The sequence below is a fragment of the Tursiops truncatus genome, chromosome 7, assembly GCF_011762595.2.
Source record: "Tursiops truncatus isolate mTurTru1 chromosome 7, mTurTru1.mat.Y, whole genome shotgun sequence".
NCBI lineage: Eukaryota > Metazoa > Chordata > Mammalia > Artiodactyla > Delphinidae > Tursiops > Tursiops truncatus.
Genome location: NC_047040.1, coordinates 94,595,163 through 94,607,282, shown reverse-complemented (window position 1 = coordinate 94,607,282; position 12,120 = coordinate 94,595,163). Strand labels below are relative to the sequence as shown.

Here is a 12,120-nt window from a genome sequence, read left to right as displayed (position 1 = left end):
CTTCCGTAAATTCAAAGCATTTCAGTCACCGGCTGTATCTCACACCTTAGTCACTGGCTGTATCTCACACTCCATCCAGTGCTGTGGCATGAAATGAATCAGAGATGGGTAACACACACACAGAGAGATACGGACAGCAGGACAAGTATATTGAACAAGTAGGCGAGTGAACAAGTAGGCGAGTGAACGAGAGCTAGTGTGTAATATTTCAGTGTGACATGGGCATCTCTCTTTCTTACAGCTTTATCTCCCTCAGCATTTCTTATTTGACTTTGAAGGCTGAGGGTGACATGAGGCAATAAATGAGTGCCAGGTGTGGTACCTGGCACAGAAAGGATAATTCAGATGTTGCAAAGTTTTACTGACTCCATCTACTGCATGAAGAAACAGGCTCAGGAAGGTCCAGTAACCTGCCCAGGTTGTCCCCTGGTAAGCAGCAGAGAGAGAATCCCAGTTGAGATCTCTTAGACACCCTGCCCTTTCCAGCACATAATCTTTTTTTTGGGGGGGGGGGGGATGGGAAGAAGTGAAAATATATTTACTTTCCAATTACATGATCTTGTATATAAGAAATACATCCCCCAACACACAACTAGAACTAACAAATGAATTCAGAAACATTTCAAGAAACATGATCAATGTAAAAAATCAGTTATATTTCTATAAACTAGTAATTAACAATCCAAAAATAAATTAATAACTTTACTTACAATAACATCAAAAAGAATAAAATACTTAGCAATAAATCCAGCAAAGAAATCCAGCGCATAATGTGTACTCACCTTTTCTCCTGTTTCCACTGCTGGGGTGGAATGTGGTCAGGTACTCAAATACCAGGGCACAGAGGGCTGCTTTCTCTTGGAGCATTTTACAGTGTCAATTCCAGGAGCAGGTCGCTTCATAATGAGCAGGCAGGTAGCATGGTGGCCAAGGAGGGAAGATGGCATTTCATGAGAGGATTCATCTACTATTTGAAGCTCGGACAAGACAGACGTTTTTCCTTTGTTTTATTGAGATAGAATCAACATACAGTGCTATGTCCGTTTAAGGTGTCCAGCATAATGGCTGACTTACATATATTGTGAAATGATTGCCACAGTCAGTTTAGTTAACATCCATCCATAATCTCAAATAGATACAAAACAAAAGGGCAGGGGTGAAAAAAATGGTTTTTTTCTTGTCATGAGAAGTTTTAGGATCTCCCTTAGCAACTTTGAGATAAACCATGCAACAGTGTTAACTACAGTCAGAAGACAGATTTTTATAGTTTTACAACTTCAGAGGCTTATGCTGTGCCATTTTGGAAATACATTTGAAAATTTGAAAAGAATTTACCTATTACCTGCCAAGTAGGCATCAGGGAGAACTTAATTAAGTGTAAATGGATGAAAAAGGGTATTAGAAGCTGCTGTAAATCGAAGAAGGGGTTAAACATTCACAGTTATCTTTAGAGACCGCTTGTCCGAAAAATAACGTGGGCTTCCTTACTGGTGAAAGACAGCTTTCTGCTCCTTGACAATTTACAACTTTAGGTATAAACTCTATTCAGCTGTAAAGACTTGAGGCATCGGTATCTTTGGAAGTCCACAAGTCGAATTTTCATCCTCATAATGTAGCTGTCACTCTCCTTTTCCTTGGATTTCACGTTTTTCAGCACGTTGCTTCTCTCCTCAAAGACTCTGTTTCTTCCCCAGCGTCATAGCACCCAGCTGCCCGAGTGTACTCAGTGACCTTCGTATTCCCGCAGTGGGTGATGGTGTTCTCTGCCTGGAATTTGCAGCTCTCCAGGGTGTGGTGTCAGCTAACCTTTCCAAGCTGAAGTTTCCTCCTGCCCTGCTCTGAGTCTGCTGCTTTAGCCACATTGATCCTCTCCCCTCTCCCACACCCGCTCAAACATTGATGTTTGATTGGTTGCTCTTACCCACTGGGGGTAGATTTCCTTTCTCAGTAGGACACTCGGGGTTAAAACATAGGATAAAAGATCTGTTTTCCATCTCTGGCCTCAAAAAGGATTCTGTACCTACTATTAGCAATCATTAACCCCCTTTCAACCTCCCTTTCCCCCAGCCCGAAGCAGCCACTAACCTACTTTCTGTCTCTCTGGATTTGCCTGTTCTGGACATTTTATATAATATGTGGTCTTTTGTGACTGACTCCTTTCACTTAGCTTAATTTCTTCAAGGTTTATCCATGTTGTGGGATGAATCAGTACTTCATTCCCAGTATGGCTGAGTAATACCGCATTGTGTGGATGTACCACATTTTGTCTGTCCATTCATCCACTGATGAACATTTGGATTGTTTCCAGTGTTCACCTTTTGGCTCTCATGAATAATGCTGCCATGAACTTTTGTGTGGGTCTAGGTTTTCATTTTTCTTGGGTATCTACCTAGGAGTGGAATTGCTGGGTCAAAGGGTAACGCTATGTGTTACTTGTTAAGGAGCTGCTAGACTGTTTTCCAGAATAGCTGCATTATTTTCTCTTCCTGCCAGCAGTGCTTGAGGGTTCTGATTTCTCTACATTCTTGCCAACACTTGTTATGACCTGAATTTTTGATTATAGCGGTTTCAGTGGATGAAGCGATATATCATGGTGGTTTTCATTTGCGTTTCCCCGATTGCTAATGATGATGAACTTTTTTTTTCATGTCACTGTCAGGTGTTTAACCCCAGCTGTTTTCTGCCCACTGCACATACGTGTTCCTAGGTGTGTGATGACCAGCCTTTTCTGCCTGAATATTCTAAGGAATGTGACATGCTTGTATCAGTAGCAGTACCTGGGGGCCTATCAGAATGGAGGGTGTGTGTGTGTGTTTGTGTGTTTCTGTATGTGTGTGTACACAACATTCTTACAGACCCTGCCCCTCCTACTGAGAATCCCTTTTAATTAAATTATTTTATTTTATTGAATTATATATAGTTGATTTACAATGTTGTTTCAGGTGTACAGCACAGTGATTCAGTTTTTTATATATGTGTATATATATATGTATGTATGTATATATATTCTTTTCCCTTGTAGATTATTACAAAATATTGAGTATAGTTCCCTGTGCCATACAATAGTTCCTTATTGGTTATCTATTTTATGTATAGTAGTGTGTATATGGTAATCCCAATCTCCTAATTTATCCCTCCCCCGCTTTCCCCTTTGGTAACCGTAAGTTTGTTTTCTAAGTCTGTGAGTCTATTTCTGTTCTGTAAATAAATGCATTTGTATCCTTTTTTTTTTAGATTCCATATATAAGCGATATCGTATCAATATGATATTTATCTTGCTCTGTCTGGCTTACTTCACTTAGTATGATAATTTCTGTGTCCATTCATGTTGGTGCAAATGGCATTATTTCATTCTTTTTTATGGCTGAGGAATAGTCCATCGTATACATATACCGCATCACCTTTATTCTTTCATCTGTCGATGGACATTTAGGTTGCTTCCATGTCTTGGCTGTTGTAAATAGTGCTGCAGTGAACATTGGGGTGCATGTATCTTTTTGAATTAGAGTTTTCTTTGGGTAAAGGCCCAGGAGTGGGATTGTAGGACCATATGGTAGCTCTATTTTTAGTTTTCTGAGGAACCTCCATACCGTTCTCCATAGTGGCTGTATCAATTTACATTCCCACAAACAGTGTAGGAGGGTTCCTTTCTCTCCACCCCCTCTCCAGCATTTATTATTTGTAGACATTTTAATGATGGCCATTCTGACCGGCGTGAGGTGATACCTCATTGTACTGAGAATCTTAATCCTAGATATTCTTTTTAATTCTGTATTACCAATGAAAGGTAAAACGGTATTAATGTTAGCTTCAAAGCTTAATGAGGTGGAAATTCTGCAAAAATAAATAAACAAACAAATGACCCCAGGGTATGACAGAAGAAAAGCCTAAATAATCTAGGGTTACTTGGCTGTTACTGTGGTTTGAAATTTTTGACGTTGATTATACTTGACACTGTGTTTTCATAGTCCTCACAACTTCGTTTTTTTTTTTACACATTAGCGTCATCCTTGAAAAGCTGTGCATGATTGAACAACTGTCCATTGAATATGATTTTCCTGTTGACTTCCATTATGCCTATAGTGTTTGCTTATGGGCAGTACTGTAGCTCCAGGTTTTTAGCAAGTCCCTGAGGCCCTTGGAGTGCTTCTTCAGAGACAAGTAAAAACTGATCATTTTATTCTTCAGGGTTGACTCTTTGGGTTTCTGGTGTAGAGTGTGAATATGGTGATGATGGCGGTCGTGTGCCTTTTCATACCAAGAGCCAGAGTAGTGGAAACAGTCTTGACCCAGAAGACAGAAGCCTGGGTTGAACATGCAGAATGTGTTGTGCATGAGAGGTAACTAGTGAATTTTATTAAACCACTGAATGCAGAAGGCAGTTCATCTCTCTAGGCCTTATTATGAATCAGGAAAAGTCAACAGCTTACTAATATGGCTTCAGAAGTCCTCTGCAGCTCTGAAATTCTTTGGTACAGTGATTGCATTTCTAGCTTCTTACATTGAAAAACAAAACAAAACCAACAAAATGCAAACAACTCTTTTCAAAGTGCCTGGCGTCCATCCCTGGGAGTCCGTGAGTGTGTCGTGCCCATTACCCGTCATGACTCCCCAGCTCCTTCAGTGGGCAGAGAGCTTCCTGTTCCTGTGGGCCCTGGAATATGGGCTCTGGAATATGTGTACATGATTCAGTTATGGAAATTAAATCACTTTTTCATAATGCAAATGTAAAAAGTGGCCCTAAATGAATATTTGCCAACTGAGAATGACTGGTGAGGTCATTCGTAATGGGAGATTGTATTTCACCATGGCTGATTCCTGGCCGATTTATTGCTGGTAACTCCTGACGTGAGGCCGGCTGATGGAGGCGCTGGCAAGAGCATGGTCTCCAGGCTGAGCACAGAGGTGAAGTCAGCTCCCGGCTGGTGCAGTGCTCACGTGGGCACCCTGCAGGGGCCATCTGATAACTGGGGCGGTGTGTTCCTATCGGGTGTTCGGAGAGAAACACTACCTTACCCTACACAAAAAACAGAATTGCTGGAGACCCTTTATCTTTTGAGAGGAAATATGCTTGGGGTACCTTTGGGCCGAATCGAGCCCTCACTCATGAAGATGGTTATCTTAGCTGCTGGCAAAGACACTGGACCAGGAGATTGAACTCGGTTTCCTAAAACTTCCAGGGGTAGACAGATGGTCACGTTTTTTGAGATTTCTGAGAGATTTTTAAATTTCCTTTTTCATCTTCCATTAAAATAGCAATGGTGAAGAAATCAGGCACCCTTAACCTATCTGATGCCTGTTCAGTTCTAGATAAAAAATTAATGGCACTGTGTTTTACAGGTTCTTAAGAAGAAGTACCGTTTCAAACACGTCGTCTTTGCTGTAATTAATATTCAAACACGTCATCTTTGCAATAATTAATATTCAGACACGTCGTTCTTGCTGTAATTAATATTCAGACACGTCATCTCTGCTGTAATTAATATTCAGACACGTCGTCTTTGCTATGATTACTATTCAGACACGTCGTCTTTGCTGTAATTAATATTCAGAAAAGTGAACCTTGCCAAAGGAGGCTCTCTTGGGAGGGTCAACTTTCATTCTAAAATAACTATCTTCTTTCTGTGTAGGGCTCACAAAACACCTCTCCCCCTCTCCACCACCTCCCCCTTGCCTCCCACTACCCACCACACACATCCACTCCCCTGCTCTCCTGTCCTCACTTTATCATCACCACCCGGGAGCATGTAGCCGAGTTTCTTACAGGTGGTACCACACACAAGTATTTATAGAATCGGACTAAGGGTGACACCTGGCTGCCATCCTTGTTTGTTGTGAGCCTCTTTTTATAACCATATTCCTGGAGCTCTTTTGTTCAACAGAGTCAGGAAAGGTTATCATTTACTTGAAATAAGTTTGTAGTAGGTGAGTGTTTTATGATGCTGCATAGTTGATAGTTGATGACTTTAAAAACAGACAGCATCTCCATGTATATGTATTGAACTTGGCAGCTAAAACTAAAGGTATCCTTGTATGGTACCCAATGGATCTTGTGTTTGACTTGTAAATGCATCAGGACAGTTAACATATGAGTCATTAAGATCATATCTCACAAAACTGCAAGCCTCTCTTTTTAAATACTAATAAGGTATGAATGTCAGTCATTCACATGGGGGATAGGCCACTTCCTCCCTCCCTGCATTGGCAATGAGTCTTCTTTTTTTTTACATCTTTATTGGAGTATAATTGCTTTACAATGGTGTGTTAGTTTCTGCTTTATAACAAAGTGAATCAGTTATACATATGTTCCCATATCTCTTCCCTCTTGCGTCTCCCTCCCTCCCACCCTCCCTATCCCACCCCTCTAGGTGGTCACAAAGCACTGAGCTGATCTCCCTGTGCAATGCGGCTGCTTCCCACTAGCTATCTATTTTACATTTGGTAGTGTATATATGTCCATGCCTCTCTCTCGCTTTGTCACAGCTTACCCTTCCCCCTCCCCATATCCTCAAGTCCATTCTCTAGTAGGTCTGTGTCTTTATTCCCGTCTTACCCCTAGGTTCTTCATGACATTTTTTTTTTTCTTAGATTCCATATATATGTGTTAGCACGCGGTATTTGTCTTGCGGCAGTGAGTCTTCTTTCACTGCTCCTCCTTGTGACATTTTTCCTTGTGTGGAGCCCAGATTCCTTTGGCTTGTTTAGTGTGTGGTCCGGAACTCTTGCATTTCTGTTTCAGAGATTCCCAGTGAGGACCGCCCACCCCCTTTCTTCCGTGGCTCTTTCTTCTCCCTGTGCTCCTCTGGAACTGGGGCTCTTAATCCCTTTGTTACATTTGTTCATCTGTCTAAAAAAATACAATGGAGTTGCCAGGGTGCCAGGCAGTAGGTTGGGTGCTGGGCCACAGCCCTGAGGGTGGGTGTCCCGCCTTCCAGGAGGCTATACCCGAGGAGGGGGCTCTGCTGTATGTGGTCCCTCCCCCTAGTCCTGGGGAGCTCCTCCAGGGTATGGACCATGTCTTTCAAGGATGCAGGTTTTTTTTTTTTTTTTTTGCGGTACGCGGGCCTCTCACTGCTGTGGCCTCTCCCGCCGTGGAGCACAGGCTCCTGACGCGCAGGTTCAGCGGCCATGGCTCACGGGCCCAGCTGCTCCGCGGCATGTGGGATCTTCCCGGACCGGGGCACGAACCCGTGTCCCCTGCATCGGCAGGCGGACTCTCAACCACTGCGCCACCAGGGAAGCCCAAGGATGTAGCTTTGACATGGAAGCACATGGCCAGCAGCAGGCTTTTGAGAGATGTTCCAGGCGGCTGTGGGCTGAGTTTGGAGGTAGCCGCTGAGGATTTTGAAGCGTCTCCTTTCCAAACTATAAGATGAGATAATTGTCTTCCTTGTTCAGGAGGATGTGGTGAGTATAAAATGTGCTAACGTGTGTGCCAGCGCTTTAGAAAGGCTGGTACTGTATCAAGGGAGGTCGTGTTGTCCACCTCTGTTTCCTCTATCACCCTTTTCAATTCTCACAGTCCCTCTGAGACTGTCTTTACCATTTACTTCTGCCCTGTACTCTCCCACTTTCCTTCCTTCCTTGGGCAGAGGAAGCCATGAGTTAAAAACATCTGTGTGTCTGGTTCCATATCTCTTTGTCTCTGTCGCTTCCAGATATGTATTTGAAATGCTGTTGTGTCTCTCAATCTGTGTATGCATGTTAGGACCGTCGGGGAGAATATGGCTCCACGCTTGATGGGAACACGCTGCTCTGGGTGTGTTTATGGCATCTTTCGTCACTTCTCCTGCTGTACATGTGCTCTTCCTGAGTTGTAAGCATTTTTGATAATAAGAAAAATGTTCTCTTAGATTAAACCTAATATTTGACCTCCTACTACCCTGATAAAACAACAGAGTTTTTTGCACCTAGGGTACCCTGCCTTTTTTCTAATACCTGGTTGACGGTACCATAGAATCGGTTCAGAGGTGAAGTTTTCAGTGCAAGATGCTACTTGGGCTGGTGTATGAGGGTAAGAGATGAAACTGATTCCTAAACAGTAGAAGAGCTGAGCTTCTTTGCTTACATTAACATCTTCTTTTTCCTTTGCCCTTTCACCGTTAAAAAAAAAAAGATGACCTGTGTGAGAGGGTGGAGTGAACAGCAGGGAGAGCCTTCTAGTAATGTATCTTGGCAGAATCCTGACACCTTTTGTGGGGAGGGGCCTCATTAAGCTAAGTGTCCCCTGAAAAGCCGTCACGTTAACCTCTTTTGGCCTGAATTTTTGTGGGTTTTTTTAACCAACCTTAGGTTGGAGGCTCTTGCAAAGGTAGAAGTGTCTTCTGTGGACACAAAGGAATGAAAACATGATTCATTGAGTTTTTGTCATTGTGATGGAAACAAGGCCGGGAGCTGTCCTGTGGGGTGTGCTGAAACTCCTCAGGGCCTGGGAGGTAATGGAGGGTCTTGTTCAGGTTACTTACTGGGGGTTGGATTCTGTGAGCAGCTCGGCCCCATGGCGCTTTCCGTGTCTCCCTTCCACGGATCCCTTCCACCCCAGAGCCTCAAGTCATCCAGCTACACTTTTGGAAGCCACTGTTTATTCAAACCCACCACTGTGTAACAAAATAATGAGAAAATTCCTCATGAGATCATGGAAATGCAGAGGAGCCCCTGTTGGATTAGCTGACACACTGCTGCTTGGAAGAGGAGCAAAAAATGCTGGTCTAGCAGGGGTCTCAGCTCAGACTCATTCTCCCTGAGCCCAAGGGTCAGGCCGGGGATGGTGGGGAGGCAGGCAGAACATGCGTATGTTTATTCAACCTAGCAGCACTCACTGAGTGCCTGGTGATGGAGCAGAAAGACGTAACCTTCCCACCTCCTAGGAGGGGAGGTGAACAGATGCGAACAAGAGAACAGGATTGCTCACTGTGGTGGGAGGGCCAGAAGCCGCAGGGCAGCACTCAGCCCTGACTCGGTCCTGACTCAGCCTGGGGATGGAGAAGAAGGATCAGGGCTCTCTTCAGGTGGGGATGCTCGAGCTAGGTCTTAAAGGAGGAGGGGCTTTAAATGGGTGGAGGGAACCGGGAGGGGTGACAGGAAGGGCACGCCGGACAGGGGAGTGCCTGCAGATGTCCTTTAAAAAGTCAGTTCAGGGCTTCCCTGGTGGCACAGTGGTTGAGAGTACGCCTGCCGACGCAGTGGACACGGGTTCGTGCCCCAGTCCGGGAGGATCCCACATGCCGCGGAGCGGCTGCGCCCGTGAGCCATGGCCACTGAGCCTGCGCGTCCGGAGCCTGTGCTCCGCAACGGGAGAGGTCACAACAGTGAGAGGCCCACGTACCAAAAAAAAAAAAAAAAAGTTAGTTCAGCAGGTCTTTGCAGAAGTGAGGATCCTCATTTGGGGAGTCTCTTAGCATGGCCAATATCGGGGTCTGTGCCTGTTTTTGTAAATAAAGTTTTATTGGAACACAGCCACACCCATCCTCCGCCTGTCGTCTGTGGCTGCTTTCCTGCTACATCCCAGACAGAGACCATGTGGCCTGCCCAGACTAAAATATTTATTGTCCAGCCCTTTATGGAAAAAGTTTGCTGACTCTTAGCATAACATTTTTTTATTTCTTGAAACTCTTGAATGAAGAGGACCCACACTGCCAGCAACTAGGCTTTGCCTGCAGCCTTCACGGACCTGCTGGTTTATTTTAACACTCGGCGATTTCTCTTCGTCCCGCACTGCCGTACCTCCAGCTCACCTCATTTCAATAACTTCTGGCTCTGAACATCTGGAACTAGAGTAATACCTCTTGTGTGTAAAGAAAGAGGAGTAATTTACCCCTGAGTATCTCAGATGTCTGATTATCCCAACCCTCGGCTGTTTTGGACTCTGCTTAATTTCTCGGAACCGCTGCTGCGTCTTACTTGCTTAAGTAGTAAACAAAATTGGAATTTAAAATAGTGATAGGAGCAGTAGTCATTGGAAAGCACTTCTTTTCTTTGGTGAGGGAGCCCGTCTGTCAGTGGATTCTGGAGCTGGCTGTCCCCGTACACATGAGAGAGAAGGGGAGCTTTAGGGAGAGCCACCATTCAAACCTGCATTTATTTTAAAAACGAAGAGAATGCATTTCCAGAAGCATGTGCATTTGAAATATTGCTTTCCTGGGTATAGTGAGTGAAAGTTGCATGGAATTATACAGCAAATGCCAACTTTTAAGCACCTGCCATGGTCTGTGGTATCATGTGATGGGAGGGCCAGACGAGGCTTTTTTACAAACGTTAACTTAAATATTTAATAAGACCTGGATGAAATAGAGGTGCAGTTATTCCGATTTTACAGATGGGGAAACAAAGCCTCCAACAAACTGTCTTCCATGTTAACAACTAACAGACACTGCCTCCGACCTATGAAAAGGAGGATATTGATTTTACACTCTAGTTATCCTTAGGTTGATATTGTAGTTTGGGATCTAATTTCCGATTAGTACTTGGTATAGGAAACTGTCAGCAGTGAATAGTTGGGACATTTTCCAAGCATGTGCAGAAAATATAGTTGGTCCAAAAACAGAAGCATGTAGGTTTAGGGTTGTCGGCCTTTCCAGCTGAAATGATTGTTCCTAAACAAAACACTGATCGTAACTATCTTCTCCTTAAAACTTTTCAGTGCTCCGCCACCCAGGCCCTTAGTACAAAGACCAGAGTCTTTATTTTGGTGCTTGAGGCCTTTCTGGTTGGACGCTGCCTCTCAGTACCTCGTACTAATTCACTCCAGTCAGACCAGGTCCTGCATTTGGATGTTTTCCTGAACACCATCTCTACCTTGTCCCTCTACCTGGCTCGCTCCTTCATCTTCACATCTCAGCTGAGATGTCACTGGATCCAGGGAAGCCACGTGTCCTTCCCTTGCCCCGCCCTAACATAAGGCCTTTTACACTGCTGTTCACTTGTTTACTGGTTTGTCTGTTGTCCATCACTAAAGCTTCTGGGAGGCATTCTTTTCAGTTTTGAGTCTGTAGTTACAAGGAATAGGAATCTACTCTAGCTTGCTAATACAAAGGGAGTTTATTGGGAGGAAATAGTGGAAGAATAAGGAGATCTTGGTGGAAATTTAAGAACCGGGTCTGTAAGAAGGTGCACCTTGCAGATGCATCTTGTGGCTTTCTGAGCACATGGTTCTCTTCGCCTTTCTCTCTCCTGTGGGCTGCCTCAGCTCAAGCGCATGTCTGTTTTGTTTTATTGAAGTATAGTTGATTTACAGTGTTGTGTTAGTTTCAGGTGTACAGCAAAGTAGTTTCGGTTATTTATACAGACAGACACACACACACACACACACACACACACCTATTTTCTTCAGATTCTTTTCCCTTATAGGTTATTACAAAATATTGAGTAGAGTTCCCTGTGCTATACAGCAGGTCCTTATCATTTATCTATTTTATATATAGTAGTGTGCATCTGTTAATCCCAGACTCCCAATTGATCCCCCCCACTTCTCCTTCAGTAGCCATAGGTTTGTTTTCTATGTCTGTGTGTCTGTTTCTGTTTTGGAAATAAGTTCATTTGTACCGCTTTTTTAGATTCCATAAGTGATAAGCACACGTGTTCCTGAAGCTGCTCCTGGCCTCAGTTTGTCCTCATAGCCTAGCCTGGCCTCGCCGGCCCTGTGACCCTCCTAATCTTCATTTCCTGCCCCCCACTCGTATGGTTTCTCAGTTTCCCAGTTGCAGATTTTCAGGCAAGCACTCTGGTTGGCCCGGCTCAACCTTTGCGGCTGGGCCATGCATGTCACAGGTCTCTGGCCGTGCTGGAGGTGGGCTCTGGTTGGGTCAGGTCCTCCCTGCAGACCAGTCAGAACTGTCGTCAGCTGGAGGGGCTCCCAGGGTAGACTTCTCTTTTCCTTTTCTCTCTCTGACCCTCACTTGCAATAAACTTGATAGTATCCTTTGTTGTCTTTCCTCCTTTTCAGATATCATTAATGGAGCTCAAGAAAAATGCGTATTGCCTCCTATGGATGGCTACCCCCACTGCGAGGGGAAAATTAAGGTAAGGCAGAAGGGATGTCCATTCGTCCCCATCCTCCTTAATCTGCACGAACAGCCCCTTGCTTCCCCCACCCTCCCTTCTTCTCCCCAGCGATACACATGG

The 12,120-nt window shown here is 44.3% G+C and overlaps 1 protein-coding gene across 4 annotated transcripts in view; it reads left to right on the top strand.

Moving 5' to 3' along the window:
* MGAT5 (alpha-1,6-mannosylglycoprotein 6-beta-N-acetylglucosaminyltransferase) overlaps window positions 1–12,120 on the top strand; it is a 362,902-nt gene that overhangs the window by 195,345 nt on the left and 155,437 nt on the right. For all 4 annotated transcript variants that reach the window (XM_019925447.3, XM_019925446.3, XM_073807768.1 and 1 more), the window contains exon 5: window positions 11,942–12,018. In XM_019925447.3, coding sequence (XP_019781006.1) covers window positions 11,942–12,018 — 77 coding nt within the window. The remainder of the gene's footprint in view (window positions 1–11,941; window positions 12,019–12,120) is intronic.